General features: G+C 42.6%; 1 protein-coding gene across 3 annotated transcripts in view; it reads left to right on the top strand.

The window, feature by feature from the left end:
* PHF8 (PHD finger protein 8) overlaps positions 1 to 20,513 on the top strand; it is a 50,753-nt gene that overhangs the window by 16,835 nt on the left and 13,405 nt on the right. For all 3 annotated transcript variants that reach the window (XR_013274312.1, XM_077479237.1, XM_077479231.1), the window contains exons 9-19: positions 192 to 279; positions 4,267 to 4,373; positions 7,944 to 8,035; positions 9,692 to 9,781; positions 9,861 to 10,103; positions 12,525 to 12,637; positions 13,546 to 13,736; positions 17,309 to 17,394; positions 17,473 to 17,600; positions 18,691 to 19,040; positions 19,476 to 19,571. Coding sequence is in view for 2 of the 3 variants with exons in the window: in XM_077479237.1 (XP_077335363.1) it covers positions 192 to 279; positions 4,267 to 4,373; positions 7,944 to 8,035; positions 9,692 to 9,781; positions 9,861 to 10,103; positions 12,525 to 12,637; positions 13,546 to 13,736; positions 17,309 to 17,394; positions 17,473 to 17,600; positions 18,691 to 19,040; positions 19,476 to 19,571 (1,584 nt within the window). In the remaining variant the exon portion in view is untranslated. The remainder of the gene's footprint in view (positions 1 to 191; positions 280 to 4,266; positions 4,374 to 7,943; positions 8,036 to 9,691; positions 9,782 to 9,860; positions 10,104 to 12,524; positions 12,638 to 13,545; positions 13,737 to 17,308; positions 17,395 to 17,472; positions 17,601 to 18,690; positions 19,041 to 19,475; positions 19,572 to 20,513) is intronic.

Here is a 20,513-nt window from a genome sequence, read left to right as displayed (position 1 = left end):
GCTTTGCCTGATAAGACAATGCAAAGAACATATGTTGGTCCCAAAAAGCCAACTACAGATTGGCTGTTAACGATTTAACTGTACGTCATTGCCCTTTGAATTTTTAGCAAATATGGCATTGCATATATATTTTCAGACTTGCTCTCAATACTGAATTGGTTGACATTTGGTAAATCCTTCATTCTTTACAGGCTGGATTCATGCAGTTTTGACCCCTGTGGAGTGCCTGGCTTTTGGAGGAAACTTTCTGCACAGTCTAAACATAGCAATGCAGCTCAGGTAGGGGAATTCTGGAAAGTCAGACTACACCATCCTACAAACGTTTAGTGTTACGTGCACCTGGAAAAGAGCTGTGGAGGTTTGGGGCGGGGAGGTTACGGGAACTTCCCCCAAAATTCCCCCTTTTCTGCCCAGGCAGGAAAGGTAGTGGCAATAGCTGCAGAAGACCGGAAGAATGCAACCACAGCACTCAATCACCACACTGTTGGTATTTAGTAAAAGGGCCATAAGAACTGCCCACTCCCCAATCACTTAAAGGTAGGTGCTCTTTAAATGTAAGGGCTTATTCTTGCTGGTAGTTAGAATATTTGAAAACAAAATCAATGTTTCCTATTTGGAATAATAATCTGTCAGGTTAGTAAAACAGCGATATCAGAACCAATTCAATTATACAGTTTGTAGGGGCACAGCGCTGGATCGAGTGTGGGTAAGTAAGGGATACTTTTTTTTATTTTTTCAAAAATTGCCGCTCTTTTTTTTTTTTTAATTAATTTATTTATTTTTTTTTGTTTATAGCGCAAAAAATAAAAACCGCAGAGATGATCAAATACCACCAAAATAAAGCTCTATTTGTGGGAACGAAGGATGTCAAATTTGTTTGGGTACAGCGTCACACGCAGTGCCGTATCATAAAAAATGGCCTGGTCATTCAGCAGACAAATTTTCCAGGGCTGAAGTGGTTAAATCGTTGATTTATATCCACCCTGCTGACTCCTATATATCCATATAATCTGGAACAGCACAATGGCTAAGTGGTTAGCACCTCCACCTAGTAGCACTAGGTTTTGTCAGTTCGAATCCCAACCTTGGCACTACCTGCATTGGGGTTTGCCTGTTCTCTCGGGTGCCTGCCTGGGTTTCCTTTGGTTACTCTGGTTTCCTCCCACATTCCAAAGGCATGCTAGTAGATTCAATGAAAAGAGAAGATCCAGTTTGGACTTTATATGAGGACATTAGAATGTACCTCCATCCCCGACATTTGGATATATGAAAAAAAAGGTTTGGGACTTAAAGAGGAAGTAAACCCTCCGCCGCTGCCATTCGGCGAAGTCGCGATGACGTCACTCCCGCGCATGCGCACGGGAGTCGACAAATTAGGCAAATCCATTCTTGGACTTGCCGCATTTAGTGCGCCTGCGCGCCGCTGTCTACGGCGCATGCGCCGTAGACAGCGGTCCCCGTTTTCGGGCAAATATCTCCTAAACCATATAGGTTTAGGAGATATTGCTTGGACCTACAGGTAAGCCTTAATCTAGGCTTACCTGTAGGTCAAAGTGGTTTGAAAGGGTTTACTTCCTCTTTAATGTAAAGCATGCAGCCAGGGAGGCAATACATAATACTAATGATAATGTCTGGTTGATAACCATATTTGTGACCATATATCTTGCACAATACCAGAATACATACAATATAGTAAAACAAGGAAACTTTAATTCCATAACATAGTAGCAAAGTAACATAATGGCATAGCAGCATAATATAATCACAGTGGTAAAATAATGAAAACAACGTGTAGCTCAACGTGTTTTCGTAGCTATGTCGCCACTCTTTGGGAGCAAATGTGATGTATAAGCCCATAAAGGTAAATATTTGGGTATTATACAGAGAGAATAGTACAGGAATAAATTTTAGATTACTGGTATGTGAATAGAAAATACAATTTACCAAGGCAGAAATAAGAAAAATGTATAGGAAAAAATGTGCAAAAATACGTAAAGATTTCTGTGTAGATGTCTAAATTCAATGGTGCAGTGTCCATGGGGATGTGAGCACATGCTAGTAGATTCATTGGCTCCTATCTAAATTGTCCCTAGTATATGTATATGTATGAATGTGAGTTTGCAAAGTTAGATTGTAAGCTCCTTGAGGGCAGGGGCTGATGTGAATGTACAATATATATGTAAAGCGCTGTGTAAATTGTTGGTACTTTATTAGTACCTGTAATAACTAAATGAACCAAACAGCTCAATCAATACTGCTGCTTTGTCATCGCTGGAATAGGGCATGAGGAAAAATCTGCCAGGAATGCACAGCAATATAAACAGTTTTTTGGTAATTGGTGCTAAAATTCTAAACCTTTTTCATAAAAAAAAAAATTTGCATTCCCTGCATTAAAGTGGTTGTAAACCCTTACAAACCACTTTGACCTACAGGTAAGCCTAGATTAAGGCTTACCTGTAGGTCCAAGAAATTTCTCCTAAACCCATATAAGGTTTAGGAGATATTTGCCCGAAGACAGGCACCGCTGTCTACGGCGCATGCGCCGTGGACAGCGGCGCACTGAGCGCGGCATTTCCAATAATGGAGCTGCCGCGCGTGTCGGCTCCCGTGCGCATGCGCGGTAGTGACGTCATTGCGGCTCCGCCGAATGACAGCGGCGGAGCTGCGAGACCCCACCGAAAAGATGGATGCGCCGGACTACATGGGACAGCGGTGACATCGCTGGCTCCTGTGTCAGGTAAGTGACACATAATGGGCTACTATGCGATGCATAGTAGTCCATTATGCTTTGCCTTTGCAGGGAATGAAAGAGGAAGTAAACCCATCAGGGTTTACTTCCTCTTTAAGGTAAAAAACATTTAGGTAGTATCCCTTACTTACCCACACTCGATCCAGCGCTGTGCCCCTCTGTAGCGGCTCTCCCTTCTTTCCTTGCTCTCGCTGGCTTTGCTGAGGCAGCAGGAGCTATTGGCTGCTGGTAGTCAAATTCTGCAACAAGGGAGCGCGGGGCTCGGCCGCGCTGTCTCTGGACGCATGTAGCGAAGCTCAGGATCAAACCTGCATGGGGGGCCCTCATAGCAAGGAGCTTGCTATGGGGAGGCGGGGAGGTATCATCGGGGAACCCAGGAAAAGGAGGGGAGGAACCAATTCTATTGCACAGAGCATGCAAGTATAAACCGGTTAATAAAAAAACAAAACTTACAATAATTTTAAGGGCATGATAGAATTTGCACAATTGCTGCATGCTCAACCAAGCTTTAGACCACTATAATAACGTAATAGTGTGTTCCAACCCTTCCCTGCTGTTTGATAAAAAATGATGGAGTTCATTTTCTACTTTCAGAGAAAGAAAGCAGAAAAACTCCACCACTAATTAGAGGTCTCTCTACGCTGCCCTTTACAGCTGCTAATTTTGAGTAGCACCGCTGACTAGCCCCAAAGTTGCCACTGCTGAAAGCTGTTCAACTTTCCTCAGCATAACACTGTCCTCCGAAAATAATTGCTTTTCAAAAACTTTTCCAATGGCTCACTGCAACTGGGTTTCCAAAGACATGTAACATGTTGCTAAAGCTGGAGTTAGCCTTCAATAAAACCTGATAATGGTAGCCTTGTAGATGATCAGCAATGCTGGACAAACGGCTGAAGTGAAATAACCTACCAGTCAGCAACAGAGGGAACATTTTATTTATTTTTTTCTTTTAAAAAGCACTTTAGTGTAAACTTGAAATCTGCGACTCCTTTAAAGTGATTCTAAAGCCTTTGTGTAATTTACGTAAATGTGTTCCCTGCACTATTTCCCTCCCCTTTCTCCCTAAACACTTACCTGAGCCTGTCAGTGATCCCGGCTGCAGTCTTCTCTCCCCCCTATTCTTACAGGGAGTTTGGCAGCAGTGGGAGTCATTGGCTCCTGCTGCTGTCAATCAAATCCTTTGAGCAAAGAGTGGGAGGCACAGCGTAGTCGCACTGTGTGTGTCTATAGATATACACAGGGTAGCTCGCGATTGAGGCTGCAGGTGTGCCCCCATAGCAAGGTGCTAGCACATTGAGAAGAGGAGCAGCCTGGAGCATCAGTAGGCCCAGAAGAGAAGCATGGAGAATGCTTTGTACAAAACCATTGCACAGAGCTGGTAAGTATAACGCATTATAAAACATTTGGAGTCTTTTTAACATACCTTGAGGGGGTTCTCTTTTTGCTGATGTCCATCTGTTTTACCAGAGCCAGAATTTGTAAATTTCATATTTTGTTCTTTGTTTTGTTCTTTACAGAGCATATGAGATTGAAAAGCGGCTGAGTACTGCTGATCTCTTCAAGTTTCCAAATTTTGAGTCCATCTGTTGGTATGTGGGAAAACACTTACTGGACACATTTCGTGGTGAGTCTGCTACCTTCTGTTTAATAAATCTATCTACTACTGTCTTTGCTTCCCTTTAAGTGTCTGAATACAGACCAATGTATTCAGAGATGCTGCTCAATGCCAGAGTATTTGATTTGCTCTTCTAAATTACACCTAAGGATGTGACTCAAGATTAAGGGCCCTTTCACACATGCCTTTAGTTTTTCATCAATTCAGTCACGTTTTTTTTAAAGAAAAAATTAATCCGTTTACTTAAGTTTTGCATCATTTTTTTTTTTTACATCCATTTAACCACTTGAGTCAGTTTTTTTACATTAGAGCTGCACAAATGAGAATCACAATTTTATTTTTATTTTTTGCTTAGAACAAAGATCACAATTCTTTCGGCATAACATCATCTTTCACATTGTAGAATAAAAAAATTGGGCTAATTTTCATGGAATTGTATTCCCCCCCCCTAAATATTGTGTTTGAAAGACAGCTGCGCAAATACCGTTTGACATAAAATATTGCAACGATTGCCATTTTATTCTCTTATATATGATATGGTATGATGTTTGGGGGTTATAAGTAATTTTCTAACAAAAAATACAGATTTTTAACTTGTAAGCAACAAGTGTCAGAAGACTGTTTAATCTTAAGTGGTTAAACTGCCCTCATCTACAGATCCCTTTAATCTAAAATGGAGATCTCCAAACTTTCTAAATGAAAGGACTGTTTACTGTTCTTCAGACTTTAGGGGGGTGGGAAGTAAAAAATGCTGCAGTGTCCATGGGAATAAACAATACCCCATCATTGGTTTTAGTGGGAGTAATAGTGCCTTATTGTTGGTATTGGTGGAAGGAATAGTGCCCTGTTGGTGTCAGTGGAAATAATGGTGCCTTATTGGTGTGTGTGTGTGTGTGTGTGTGTGTATAGCACTGAACTTCTTCTCTCTGGAGAAGAGACACTTGAGAGGGGATATGATTTCAATATACAAATACCATACTGGTGACCCCACAATAGGGATAAAACTTTTTTGCGGAAGGGAGTTTAACAAGACTCGTGGCAAGGATGTGAAATTCCCTTCTACAGGCGGTGGTCTCAGCGAGGGGCATTGATAGTTTCAAGAAACTATTAGATAAGCACCTGAACGACCACAACATACAGGGATATACAATGTAATACTGACATATAATCACACACAGGTTGGATTTGATGGACTTGTTGTTTGTTTTTTTTTTGTTTTTTCAACCTCACCTACTATGTAACTGTTATTAGTGGGAAAAATAGCAACCCATCATTGGTTGCTGTAGGAAAAATAGTGTTCCAGTTACAGGTTGCGTCTAACAATCAATGCAAAAATGGATAAAAGACTGACTATTTGTCAGTTTACATCTGTTATTCGTCCGTATTTTTTTTTTTTTATTTTTTTTTTTTTTACGGGTGAAAAAAGGGGCTTTTATCTGTTCAAAAAAATGGCTGTGGATGGAAGGAGTTGAAAACGGATGAAAATAGATAGATCTTCCGTATCCGTATTTCCATAGGAGTGCATCGATGTCTGTTTTTCATCCATCAACGGATGGATGAAAAATGGATGTACAGTGTGTGTGTGAAAGGGGCCTAAGGGTGATATATAGATTTTTTTTAACAGGATGCTGGTCTGTTTGTCAAAGTAGTTTTTAAGGAAATCCTTTGTTAATCACCGCCTATAACTTTGCCTTTTTTCTTTTTTTGTACTGCCCTGCTGGGGACAAGACTGCGGACTGAGATTGTCAATATTCTAAGCTTTTGTGTCAAGTAGTTTCGGGCTTGTGTTGAAGGCATCTGCTTGAGATTCTTCAGGCATCATTCAGAATTAATTGACATGTGCATTTTTCCTGCAGTTGATTTTCCTTCTGGACCGTTTCAAGTGGGTTTTACATTTCTATAGACTTTTAGGGGAATGCAAAATCTGTCTGATGTTTCTTCTGTCAACCATTGATGGATCTTGCCAACCTCTGCTTGGGGTCGTTTCCTGCCATGCAGCTCAGTGTCTGTCAGTGAGGAATTTCTTCTCTTGTTCTCCCCAGTCAATTTTTGTTCTAGCTCACACTTTGAGTATTGGAATGTCAGTTGATGACCTGCCTCCATTACCCTAGATTGTCATTAAGGATGAGCTCCGGCGTGTTCGCACAGCCCACGTGCAGAGCCTGCCAGGAACTCGGCGCTGCTGTAATCACAGGCAGTGAGACATTTCCCAATCTCTGCAGCCGCGCATCAGGACAATGTCTTACTGCCTGTGGTCAGTGCAGTGCCGACTTCCAGGACTGCTCTGCACGTGGGCTGTGTGAACACGCCAGAGCTCATCCTTAATTGTCACTGAGGTCACGCACAGAAAAGATCATTTAATAAAGGCAGCATTTCAGTTATTATTATTATTATTATTATTATTATTATTATTCAGGATTTATATAGAGCCGACAGTTTACGTAGCACTTTACAACATTAGGGCAGACATAACAATACAATTGAATACAGGGGGAATCGGAGGGCCCTGCTCATTAGAGCTTACAATCTTGGAGGGAGGGTCAAGTTATACAGAAGGGTTATAGCTGTGGGGGGGGGGGGGGGTGAGCTCATGGAGAAAATAGTGCAGTTGTTAGATGGAGGCAGGATAGGCTTCTCTGAAGAGGAAAGTTTTCAGGGATCGCCTAAAAGTGGATAAATTAGGAGACATTCTGACAGATTGGTGTATCGAATGCCAGAGGATGGGCTAGGCTCAGGAGAAGTCGAGGAGGTGATGAGGGAGCTAGATAGCAAGGAGGTCTTGGGAGGAATGAAAAGGGCGATTTTAGGTTGGTATTTTGAGACTAGGCTAGTGATGTATCTGGGGGCTGAGTTGTGGATGGCTTTGCAAGTTATTAGTATTTTGAATTTCATTTGTTGAGCAAGTGGCAGGGATTGGCAGAGAGGAGTAGCAGACACTGTGCGGTTTGTAAGGTGGATGAGTCTGGCAGCAGCATTCATGATGGACTGAAGGGGGGGTAGTCTATTTGAAGGTAAGCCAATGAGGAGGGAATTGCAGTAGTCAAGGCGAGTGATAACCAGGGAGTGAATCGGGAGCTTTGTGGTTTCATTGGTTAGAAAGGGACGTAATTTAGAGATGTTGCAAAGGTTGAGGCAGCGAGCTTTGGAAAGTGATTGGATGTGGGGCCGAAATGAGAGTTCAGAGTCCAGTATAACTCCTACCGTGTTTCCCCTAAAATAAGACCTAGCGTGATTGTCGGTGTTGGCTGCAATATAAGCCCTACCACCCAAATTAGCCCTACTCTTTCCTCAAAAATAAGCCCTACCCTGAAAAGACCTACAAGGATTTTAACTAGGGCTTATTTGGGGGGTAGGGCTTTTATTGCAGCTATCACAGACTATCACACTAGGTCTTATTTTAGGGGAAACAGGGTAGTATGCTGACATGAGTGGATGATTATGCCATTGCTCTTAACAGATAAGTCAGGGGAAGAGGAAATATTATAAGTTTGGTTTTGGACAAATCATTCTGACTTCTGAGAGCCATTTTTTTCTTGTTATAACATTGGCTTTCATTCTGTGCCCACTCTTTGTTTTCAGGTCTGCGAGAGAACAGGAGGCATCCAGCTACTTACCTGCTGCATGGAGCCAAAGCACTTAATACAGCCTTTAGATCCTGGACCAAGAAAGAGGTGAGCTATTTAAAGTGGAGGGCCACCCTGAAAACAAAAAAAATATTAAAAATTACAAAAAAATCAAAAAAAAAAAATCAAAAAAATTTTTTTTTTACTTACCAGAAATGCCTGTTGCTAGGCACATAATCCTAATCTTCCTCTTCCTCCTCCGCAGAGATCTTCTGTCTTCTCTCCTCGTCGCGGCGTCTTCTGGGTAATGGGTCACGCTGTGTTCTGGGAACTGTGTGTTCCAGAACACAGCGTGTCCCATTCAGAAAGTGCTGCGGGACTCGCGCATGCGCAGTAGGAAACGGGCAGTGAAGACATAAGGCTCCACTGCCTGTTTCCCTTAGAGGGAATGGCGGTGCAGGGACCTGAGAGCCGAGGGACGGGGCGGCCGACATCGCGGGCGCCCTGGACAGGTAAGTGTGTTTATTAAGTCAGCAGCTGCAGTGTTTGCAGCTGCTGACTTTTTTTTTTTTTTTTTTTTTTTTTTTTTTAAACGGCCCTCCTCTTTAAGTTGTGACGCTGATATATTATGTGGTAGGAAGAGCAATGCCCCAGTATTTTGTCCAGTAATGTATAACCTTTTAACCATGTAAGGTCAGCTAACGTCGGTGTCAATTCCACTGCCCACCAGCTGTTCATTTTAGTGTATGTGTGTTTTGTGTGTAATTTGAAGGTGGAGATGCAATTGCAGCGTACACAAAGCATTCCTCACTAATAATTCTTTGTCCATGCCTTTTATACTATTTAACAGTTCAGGTATTTGCTCCCACTTCCTGCGATAGATTGCCGCAGGTTCCGCAGCGATCTACTCCATGTCTGGCCCCTCCTCTTCAGTCCACCCCTCGCTGTCTTCTGGGAGACACACAGGTCCCAGAAGAAAGCAGGGACCAGTGAGGACGCGTAACAAGCCTTGTGCAGTAGGGAACCAGGCTGTGAAGCCGCAAGGCTTCACTTCCTGATTCCCTTACCCAAGATGCCGTTGCCTGCACCCGGGAGCCAAGGTGCAGATCGGCTTTGGGTGAGGACATTGCATGCGCCATGGACAGGTAGGTGTCCTAATGTAAAGTCAGCAGCTGCAGCATTTGTAGCTGCTGACCTTTTTTTTTATTTTTTTTTTCTGGCGTAACTGCTTTAACTTTTGTCATTCAAAAAAAAAAAAGGTGTCATCAAAGAAGCATAAAAGTTGCAAAATCTGCTTTGTCCGATAAGTTTAGTTTGACCATTTGTCCTGGTGTTAAAGTATAATGATATTTCTCCAATGGTTAATTTAGTTGCAGCTACCAGGCTGATCCTATTTCTCTTAAATTTGCAAGGCACCCTCTAATTTAATTTTATTTCAGTGAAGATATCAGGATGTGGTTACGTTGTTGAGATGGGGTGCTTTCTCATTTACTGTTTTTGAAAATGTCTTTGCAATATGAATACTGTATGATGTATAGTATATCACAAAGAGTAAATGTATCACATCCATTGCATTATACAGTGCTTTAATATTTGAATTTTGTGTTCAATTGAGCTTTGCAGATCCCACCTGCACTCATTTTGTTACCCTTTTGTATTATGCTGTTCTGGCACTTTGCTTCTCCTTGCTGATACTTTTCTTTTCACATTTTGTTTAACTCTGGTCTCCCAGCATGTTTTATTTTCCTGCTTCTTGGTTTTCAGGCATTAATGGATCACGAGGAGGAAATCCCAGAGACCATAGTTACTTCTCAGCTCATTAAAGATCTTGATCGTGAAATCCGGCTAATGGAGGTAAGTTGGCCATTATATAGGTTTCATATAGTGTACATATTCAGTACATGTTGCTTGAGATTCTGTGCTTTTCTATCAGGATATATTTCATCAAAACATTGAGAAGACTGGCAACCTCTTGGGTATGACAAGAAGCCCCATGACCAGCACTTCCTCCCCCGTGAAAATGTCTCTACTGCCCAAGGGTCCTAAGAAAAAGGGGGTCAAGAACAAAGATTTTGTGAAAAAAGGTGGTAGATGGATCAGTGATGGGCTGGACGATGACTCGGAGCTTGTCGATATTCCAAATCAGAGGAAGATCTTTGTTCACAAGAAAGAAATGGTGTGATTTACATCAGATTGCTATATGATCCTTAGCAAATATTACTGTGTTTATGTGGGATTGTTTGTTTTTTTTTTTTTTTTTTTCTCAACTTGATATGAGTTGATAGAGCATATAGGGGCCCTAATTAAAATCATGCAGTGAACTGCTTGTACAAGCAGCCAAGGAAGATGACGTGTGTGTATAACACGGAGAGTCTGATTCTCTAAAAGTCCTTTTTATTTAAAGGAGAATCTCTTTTCTACTATATTACAGAATTATTCCTTTAACCGCTTGCTGGCCGTGTAACGTCATATGATATCTGAATGATGCCTGCAGCTACAGGCATCGTTCAGATATCTTCTTTTAGAGCCAGCGATTCCCTTCACCATAAAAATTATCATTGTGGCTGTTCAGCCGCCTGATCGTTCTTACAGTCAGCCAGAGGGGACGTCCCCCCTTCTCTCGCTGCCCTCCGGTGCTTCTCCCAGCTCGCGCGCCTGCCTTCCACGAACCAGAGAAGGAACCAACTAGCCTGGATGCTGACCATAGAGGTTTTCTGTGGGACAGATGGTCCACAGAGTCTCTATGATCTTTTGGAGGCCAGTTGTGATGTTGAAAAAAATGCTGCCGTCTTGGCTGGGAAGCCAGGATCTTTTATATTTTATTTTGGGCTCCCCAGCCTTGAGGTGAGATCTGGGGACTTATTGACCATTGGTCTAAATTTACGATGTTATTTATTTATTTTTTTTATGCATGAAACTTTTTTTTTTTTTTCCCATAAATGTTTGAAATATTGCTGCACAAATCCCGTGCGAGTTACAACAGCCGTCATCTTATTTTCTATGGTCTCTACTACAAAATAAATATATATATATATATATATATATACACTTACTATAATATATTTAGTGTGTTTTGGGGTTCTGTGTAATTTTCTAGCAAACAAATTTGGATTTTTACAGGTAGGAGAGAAATATCAGAATTGGTCTGGGTAGCAAGTGGTTAAAGCTTTCCCACTTGAGTGTCACCCACATAATAAAATAGCTTTAGCCCTGTCTAGCGCTGCACTGCCTTTGCACAGAAAAGCAACAGCTGGGACTGTGCACGGTGGTTTCATTTTATTCCTGTGTCTGGAAGACATTCAGGGAAAAGCTGAAACTCAATCATCTAGCTTATGGTTACTCTGTTTAGAAGAACAATAATGAGTGCTTTCACACTGGGGCGGTGCGCTTGCAGCATATTTGAAAAAGTCCTGCAAGCAGAATCTTTGGGGTAGTTTGAGAGCGGTGTATACACCGCTTCCAAAACACCCCAGCCCATTGCAATGAATGGGCAGCATTTCGTGGTCTCGCAACACAGGTGTTTTTAACCCCTTCTTTGGGGTTAAAATCACCCCGCTAGTGGTCGAAAAGCGCTGCTTAAACCGGTAAAGCGAAGAAAGATGCATATACTTGCCTATTTTGCATGGCGCTTCCATCTAGTCATGTGATCTCCCTTGTGTCAGCCAGTGCCGACTAAGGAGGAGAGGAGATGGTGCTCCTCAATGGCTGGAATGCCAGAGCGGTGATGTTACCCTTAAGCCCCGTACACACGAGAGGACTTATGTCCGACAGACTTCCGAAGGAGTTCCGTCGGAGTTCTGCTGGAATTCCGACGGAGTTCTGACATACTTTTCGGCTGAGCGGACTTGGCCACACACGATCACACTAAACTCCGACGGATTTGAACGTGATGACGTACGACTGGATTCGAATAAGGAAGTTCATAGCCAGTAGCCAATAGCTGCCCTAGCGTCGGTTTTAGTCCGTCGGAGTAGCATACACACGAGCAAATTTTTCGAAGGGACCGGGTCCGGCGGAGTTCCTTCGGAAAAATTTGAAGCATGTTCCATATTCTAAAGTCCTTCGGACTTTGGCGAGTCAAAAGTCAGTTGCAGCCCACACACGATCAAATAGTCTGACGGACTCAGTCCGTCGGACTTTGGATGTTGAAAAGTCCGCTCGTGTGTACGCGGCATTAGGTTTACTATGGGTCATCCATTGTCAGTGCTTCCTCTTCTCCCTTAAAGTCACTGTTGGCTGACACAGGGAAGCTGGTCATGTGACCGGACAGAAGCACCCTGCAAATAAGCGTGTATATGCATCTTCTACAGGTTACTTAGTATAGATGCCAGTTTTAGTGGCAGTTTTAAGATGGCCCAGAATAATGCTTTAATGAATTTATACTGGTAACTCTATAACCTGCCTGTATCTAATGGTATTCTGTGATCTAGTTGCGAATAAATCCTCTCCTTACTGTTTTATGGGCTGACTAACCCTAAAAAAAAAAGTAGTAAGAAATCAAAATAAAATGCTTGTGCCCCGAATAATTTATTTTTGTTACCTACCTCTTCCTTTTTATTTTTTTTTTTTTTTTTTTTTTTTTTTTTTTTTAATCCAGGTGGATGATGATATTTTAGATGAAATTGATGAGAAGCCTGATGGCAGTCTTCTGGATTCAGAATTGGCAGACAGTAAACTGCAGTTAGTTTTGGCCAATGGTACGAATCTAAGGTGAGTGTTTGTTTTTCTTTTCTTTTTTTTTTTTTTGTCTTTTTTTTTTTTTGTCTTTGTGGAGGATTTATTCCACTTTAAAACAGTAAAAAAAAAAATTGTTCGGTTGTTGGAAGTGTCAGTCTTTATCTGAGATCAGCTGCACTGAGAGAGATTAGTGGTTAAGGGCGATGCAGCCATTGTCACATTCCTTTTTAAGTTTTATTGGCTGCACTTCACAAAACCTATACAGTATAGTAGGTTATACCCTGCTAAACTGAGGGTAGTTGACAATACAGAATCAATTTTTCATTCTAAAACTTAAAGGCAAATCTCTTTTTTTTTTTTTTATCTTAATGCATTCTATGTATTAAGATAAAAATAAAACCTTTCTGTGTGCAGCAGCCCCCCTAATACTTACCTGAGCCCCATCTCCATTCTGCACGATGTTGATGTTGCATGAGAGCTTCGGCTGTCTGGGACTCTCTCTCCTGATTTGCTGAGACACAGCAGCGGGGGCACCATTGACTCCTGCTGTGGTCAAGCCAATGAGGGGAGAGAGGGGTCGGGGCTGAGTCACGGTTCCATGTCTGAATGGACACAGAGCCACGGCTCAGTTGTCCCCATTACAAGATGCTTGCTGTGGGGGCACTCAGCAGGAGGAAATGACCCATGAAGAGGAGGGTCTAGGCTGCTCTGTGCAAAACCACTGCACAGGTAAGTATGACAGCTTTGTTTTTTAAAAACAAGACTTTATCATTTTAAAAAGTAATATATATAGCATCATACATTTTACAATATGGTAGGCCTGGCATATTTATCTAATGGCAGAATAGTATATGTTGGAATGTCATTTAATGTATTGTTAGTCCTTGGAACACGACTTTTTTTTTTTTTTTTCTGATTTTATTTATTTATTTTTTATGCAGTGGGAAAAAGGTTTGTGTAGGAGCTGGAGGTAGGTTTCAGGCCTTTGCCAAAAAAAATATAAAAAGTGAACCAGTGGATCCCGATCTGTCATCTAGTGACCCTTTTCTGATGGACTCGGAGGACGACTTGCAGATTGATGAGACGCCACGAAAGGAGCGAAAGCTTATCCCCCCGAAAAGAAAGCTGCATAGTATGAACTAATGAAATGCTTTTTTTCTAGATAAGGCATTTGTAGCATCCATATGACACTGCTTTCATGTATATTAAAGTATAACTAAAGGCAAAACTTTTTTGTTTTAAAAAGATTGGACAGGGATTAGAACACTTCGTTTTTATTGCTGTCTGTATCCTCATTAGGGAGGCCTCTATTTGTCCTTTTTACCATTATCATTGAAAGTATAAGAAAATCCCAAATTTTGGTTTGTTCCCAGAAAAGTAAGAGGGGAAATTTACTCCAACGGCGACACTAGTTTTGATGACCTGGGGGGGTCCCCGAGGCATTTCTTCCCACTTCCTGTTTGGCTATGGGACAGGAAGTGAAGGGAAATCTCTGCAATCGGACATAGATGGTGGGGGAAAAAAAAATTGGGCGGGTTAAAACTCTCCCTTACACTATTGAAAATGCGGGGGGGAGTTTTGCCTATAGTTCAACTTTAATACTAAAGTATAATCGAGTACCTCCCAAATACGTGATCAGAGTTAAGTGTCACTACCATGTGCGTTCTAAGGAGAGATACTAAGGCAGATCATTTCAGTGAGCATGTTTTGTCATGGCATTGCATAGAATGTATGCATGCACTGGTGAAAATTGTAGCTCAGCTTGTGACAGCCAAGGGTGGGAGGAGAATATCCTGTGGGGCTCTTGAATAGTAGTAAGCATAGAGGGAGATTGAATTTCTCTTCATGACCACTCTATTTAGATGAATATACAGTCTGCCATTACAGAACGCCTGTCTTTTCTGTTTTAATGACTTTATAGCTTCTGAGAAACAACCAGAAAAGGGGCAGATTTAAAGAGAATTTAAACCCAACATTCCTTATCTCTGCCGTGTCGTAAAAAGTATTGTGTTCGTTTTTGTATTGCTGTACCATGTTCTTGTATGAGAAAGTATTCTGTTCTATGTATTGCTTCCTTTGTGTGAAATCCCTGGTGTTCCTGCCAGTCCCCCTCAACTGTACACACTGAGCAGGAGAACACATCGTGGTCAGTTCTCTAGCTATGCTGGGAACTCAGCCTGCTCTCCTCCAATGATCAGACTTGTCCTGACACCCCTCCGTCCCCATCTTATGCAGCTGAAAAAATAATGTGATTGCTTAAAAAAAGGGGAAAAAACTTTATTTATAAATTTTCTTTGTATATATCTATACACAAATGTCTTTCGTTTCTTTTTTTTTAAAACTGGTTTGTTTTACAAGGTGATTGTTTACAATTCCTTTTTTAAAGCTTTTTTTTTTTTTTTTTTCTCATCTGTATGCATGTCTGTATTGAAGCCCCTTGGCAAGCATAAGGAGGCAGCTGGCATTTTCAGAAAAAGTGGCCACCTTATTTCTCTCAGTATTGCTTTCCTTAACTGAAGCTTCTCTTTCTGACAGTCTGAGTCATTCAGTGTACAGTGTCCCTTTCCCCAGGATTGGTATTCAGAAGGTTGTAAAAAAGCCCTCCCTCCTAAGATTATGCTCATCAACCATAGACTTTCCTTAGACCTTGTCATGAGGGGGGAAAAAGGTAAACTATAGGACAGTAGATTTGTATTACCGTATATACTCGAGTATAGGCCGACCCGAATATAAGCCGAGGCCCCCAATTTACCCCCAAAAAAACTGGCAAACTTATTGACTCGTGTATAAGCCGAGGGTAAGACATGCCTGTCCATCCCTGTGTGTGTGTCCGTCCATCCCTGTGTGTCCGTCCATCCCTGTGTGTCCGTCCATCCCTGTGTGTCCGTCCATCCCTGTGTGTCCGTCCATCCCTGTGTGTCCGTCCATCCCTGTGTGTCCGTCCATCCCTGTGTGTCCGTCCATCCATCCCTGTGTGTCCGTCCATCCATCCCTGTGTGTGTGTGTCTCCATCCATCCATCCATCCATCCCTGTGTGTGTGTGTCTCCATCCATCCATCCATCCATCCATCCATCCCTGTGTGTGTGTGTCTCCATCCATCCATCCATCCATCCCTGTGTGTGTATCCATCCGTGTGTGTGTCCAGCCTACCTGTGTCCCGAGCCTTTGTCCCGAGCCTCCGTCCCGTGCCTTGCCTCCTTGCCTCCGTGCCTCGCCGCCGTGCCTTGCCTCCGTCCCGTCCCGTGCCGTGCCTTGCCTTGCCTCCGTCCCGTGCCCTCTTCATCGGCGCCTCGGCGGCCATTGTAAAATTCAAAAGCTGCGCCGCCGCCTTCGCCTGTGATAGGCGGAACACTGAATTTCCCAGCAGCCTGTGTTCCGCCTATCACGTACATCGTATCATCCTCGTCCGTAGTACGAGGATGATATGATGTCCGTGATAGGCGGAACACAGGCTGCTGGGAAATTCAGTGTTCCGCCTATCACAGGCGAAGGCGGAGCCGGAGGCGCGGCTTTTGAATTATAGAATGGCCGCTGTCTGTCTGCTCGACACGCTGATCGAGCGGGCAGACAGCGATGACTCGAGTATAAGCCGAGGGGGGCACTTTCAGCCTCAAAAAAGAGGCTGAAAATCTCGGCTTATACTCGAGTATATACGGTACTTCAAGTGGGACTTTACTCTAGCTCCCCTCCAGTGATGTGACCACCACCAAGCTTCTTTGGTTCGCCTTTGGCACATGTTGCAACCAGATTGTACGGTGTAAATGTAACATTTACCAGCTGGTGCCCCGCTCGCCCCCCCTTCCGCTGTAACAGTGGGTGGGAGTTCTTCTCCCCCCAACCCACTGTCACGTTTTAAAAATGGCGTTGCTGTGTGGAGTTCAGCAGAAATCTATAAATGAATAAACTACCAGTCCTGTCTTCCACTGCGGCAATCTGCTGGTGCTTCTCAATTGACTGCGAGGGTGCTGATGAGCACCCTTCCCCCCAGTCATTCCTCCTCCTGCTTTGTAACAGCCTGCACAGAGGTACAGGCATAGAGGAAGAGCATGCAGGAGCCTGACATTTCACCTGTGATCTGCTGATTGCAGGTGCTTTCTATGTTGGCTCCTGTGGAAAAGACTAATAAATGCAATTTTTTGCAAAAAAAAATTGCATTTTTTATTTAAAGGTGGCCTTTAAAAGTGATGTCTCCTAAACAGACTATCCTTACTCTGTGCAGAGCTAAAACCACTGCTAGGATCTTCAGTATCTGACATTTCCTACTGATTAGGAATATCTGTGTGTCTCTGCTATGCTCTGAAGGGGCACATTAGTGATATAGTGGTGTGAGCTAATGTGTACAGTGGGAAGACACAGGCATCTGATAAACACAAACATTTTTGTATACTGAAGAACCCAGTCATGGCTTTAACTGTGAAACAGAGTGAAGATCGGCTGAAACAGAGGTGGTAAGTTAAATCTTTTTCAAAGGAAGAGCGGGAGCCCCCCTAGTAGTTGTGCAGACAGAGGAAGTCAAACCAAATAACCCCAAAAGATATTAGCAATTGCCAAGATGTGTTTTTATATATATATATATATATATATATATATATATATATATATATATATATATATATATATATATAATATTTATTCTCAAAAAAAATAAAAAAAATTTTTAAGTGGGCTGACCCTTACGCTTTTCACTTCACTGCTTTCTCCAGAATTCCCACGTAAGCTTCCACGCGCAAAGCCATGCTCAGACCCTAACAGAGTACGAGAACCAGGAGAGCTGGAGTTTGATGTAGAGGTTGGTGAAATACACAAGAATTTTAAGTGTAATGTCATGTTAACTCGCATCACACTAAATCATCCATGTCACTAACAGGAAGACTATACCACGGATGAAGAAATGGGAGAAGCTGATGGAGACCAACTTGGAGCTAGCAGTGGTGGTATATTGGACCTTCTTAAAGCCAGTAGACAGGTTGGAGGCCCAGAATACTCTGAAATAGAGTAAGTAAAGAAAAATGGGTTTCTTTAATTGGTGCATTCTTTCTGCATATTTTAAAGAGGATGTCAACTCCTAACTGTATAATTGCTGTATTGTGGTATCATTTTTGTGTTGTGTTTTTAGTTAATTTTTTATTTTTTTTCTAAATGGAAATGGTCTTCGCCTCCTTTTTTTATTTTTTTTAAATTTTATGTTTTGTTTATATTTTGTTGCATCTCAGTGCTACTGACCAGCAGCAGCCTCTTTGCCGACACATCCTGTCTTTTTGCACTCTAGCAATGGTTTAACCCCAGTTCTCTGGGAATTTTGATCTCCCGGGTTCCCCACAGCTCTCACATATTTCTTCTGACCTCCACATCGAGGTCAGCAGGAGGAACCAGTGAGAGCTGCAGGGGACCCAGGAGATCAAAACTCCTGTGTTGATTTCCCAAAGAACTTCAGATTATGAGAGATCATGAACGGAATAGTGTTTGTAGACCTAAACACTTGAAAAGGGATTCATTTACAGGTTTTGTTTTAGCAATTCTTTCTGGTGACAGAATTGCTTTAAACCCATAAGTGCTCATTAATGAACACTTCTGGATCCATGCAAAGCAGGAAGTGAATCAGTGAACAAAAGACAGTCGCAAACTCCCTGCTTTCCGTCTAGAGTGCAAAAGCTGGCTATCAGACCAGCACCAAGGACAAATCGCTGTTTCCTAGTCTGAGGTATAGCAGTAAGGAGGGGTGGGCACATACTTAGATTTTGTTGAAAGATTTAGAGCAGGGATCCTAAAACTACGACCCTCCAGCTGTTGCAAAACTACACATCCCATGAGGCATTGTAAAACTCTGACATTCACAAACATGACTAGGCATGATGGGAATTGTAGTTCCTGAACAACTGGAGGGCCATAGTTTGAAGACCCATGATTTAGAGGCTTTGCAGACACCCCAATCTTTTCATAGATGACTTACAGGCCAAACTTTAAAATATTGCTTCAGTATCATGCTTCTCAGCTCCCTTTACTGTCTGAGCTTATCTTTCGGTACTGTACATTTTCCATTCAATTTTAGATTAATATATAAAATTTTACTTCTCTCTGTTTACAGTGAAGCACCTGCTTCTCCAAGCACCCAGGAGGCCATTCAGGGTATGCTGTGCATGGCCAACCTTCAAGCCTCTTCCTCCTGCACCCCTGCTAGCCTTCAGGCTTGGTGGGCAGCTGGACAAGAGAGTGGTGCTGTATCTGGTATACCACAAAGTGGTAGTAAGGCTGCAGCAGGCAACAAGTCTGGAAGTAATGGTACAAGTGGAAGCTCTGGGAACAGCAAAGTGATTCTGAGGCCAGGAAAGAGGCCGGTTAAAAGACCTGCGCACCGTAGTATGGACAGTGAAGATGACGAAGATAGTACTGATGAGCAGGAAACGCTGGGAGCCTGTTTTAAAGATTCAGAATATAGTGAGTATGGTTGTACTATGTCTATGCATATCATTAATTTAGTGGCTCTGCCATGAGAAGCGTAAGCTCATGCTGATCTCTCCTTTTGAGAGTGTTATTTTCCTGGTTGATGCTTTTGGCTTTAAAGCTTTTTAGATTTGTGACCTAGGAGCGCCTCGGTACATAACTAAGAGTCTATCAGCCGCCAAATGATCTGTTTCTAGGTCTCTGTATGCTATACATCCTTTACAGATCTGCTTCCTGATAGGCAAATGCACTCCACTGTAGATCTGTCAGAACCAATTCTCACTTTTTCAGTCCAGTGCTACATTCACATTTCCATCAGACATTGCTCATAAACATCTAATTCATTCTCTTGTTCGCTATTGGTTTTGAACATCTCTCCACCTCTACCAGTCATAGTTAGTTTGATTATTTTTCTGTTATGCATTTCAGTTTACCCATCTCTGGAATCTGATGATGACGACCCAGCACTAAGGTCACGTCCCAAAAAAAAGAAGCAGACCGATGATGCTCCTTGGAATCCAAAGGGTACAATAAATGTTCAACTTCCTTATACTGTACATTTTGGTGTCGTTTTCACCACAATCATTAGTTTTATGTATTTTGTAATTACAGAATGAATCGCACATAGTTGGTGGGTGAAATAAAACTGACCCATTATTATCACAAAATCGTAAGGGCACATTGGTATTGCCAAATCACAATGCTGTTTTTAAAAACCAACTTCAGATAAAGACCCCTGCAATTCATTTTTTTTTAAGTCTACAGGAAAGTCACGTGATGCACAGGGTCCTTTTTTGGGTTCTCCCCTGGAGGTGGGCGGTCCACATTGAACATAAAGCATCGCTGATGTCATGTATGATTCATGTACTCCTTACACTGAATGTTGGATGCCCTGCACTCATAGCCTCTGTCTTCCTGTTTGAATGACACTGGGCATAATTTAACTTTGAATACTGAGGTCCTCTTGTGGTCAAGTGGTAGGTCACAGATTTCAGAGAGTAGGGGAACACTGGCAATGGCTCTAAGGCCCCTTTCACATTGATGACTGTTCGGGGACACCTGTCAGTTTTTCAGATGGACCTGATCTGACCATCCATAGCTCTCTATGGATTGGTGGAGCCGCTGGCGCCCGCCGGCATCCGATCCTGTCCCTTAAAACAGATGGGGATCTGGTCCCCATCCATCAGGCGGATTAATGGGGTGACAGTCCGACTGAGTCGGACAGGCGATCCGTTTCCATCTTGCTACCCCCATAGAAGACAGCAGGCTGTGTTTGCTCTGCATAGTGGAGTGGACACAGACCTGTCATCCACCTGCTCAGCAGGGATCACCAGAGAGATCCCCGCTGAGCAGGTGAATCAGCTTGACGCCCTGTCTGAAAGGGGCTTAATTGAGCTTGCATTTAAAAAGTAACGTTTTATGAAAACAAATACATTTTTTGGGCTTTGAACTAGCCGTTATCAGTCA

The sequence above is a fragment of the Lithobates pipiens genome, unplaced genomic scaffold (genome assembly GCF_037356315.1).
Source record: "Lithobates pipiens isolate NorthernLeopardFrog02 unplaced genomic scaffold, aLitPip1_a1.2 Scaffold_1, whole genome shotgun sequence".
Lineage (NCBI taxonomy): Eukaryota > Metazoa > Chordata > Amphibia > Anura > Ranidae > Lithobates > Lithobates pipiens.
The sequence above is the reverse complement of the archived record's forward strand: the minus strand, read 5'-3'. Positions and strand labels throughout refer to the sequence as shown.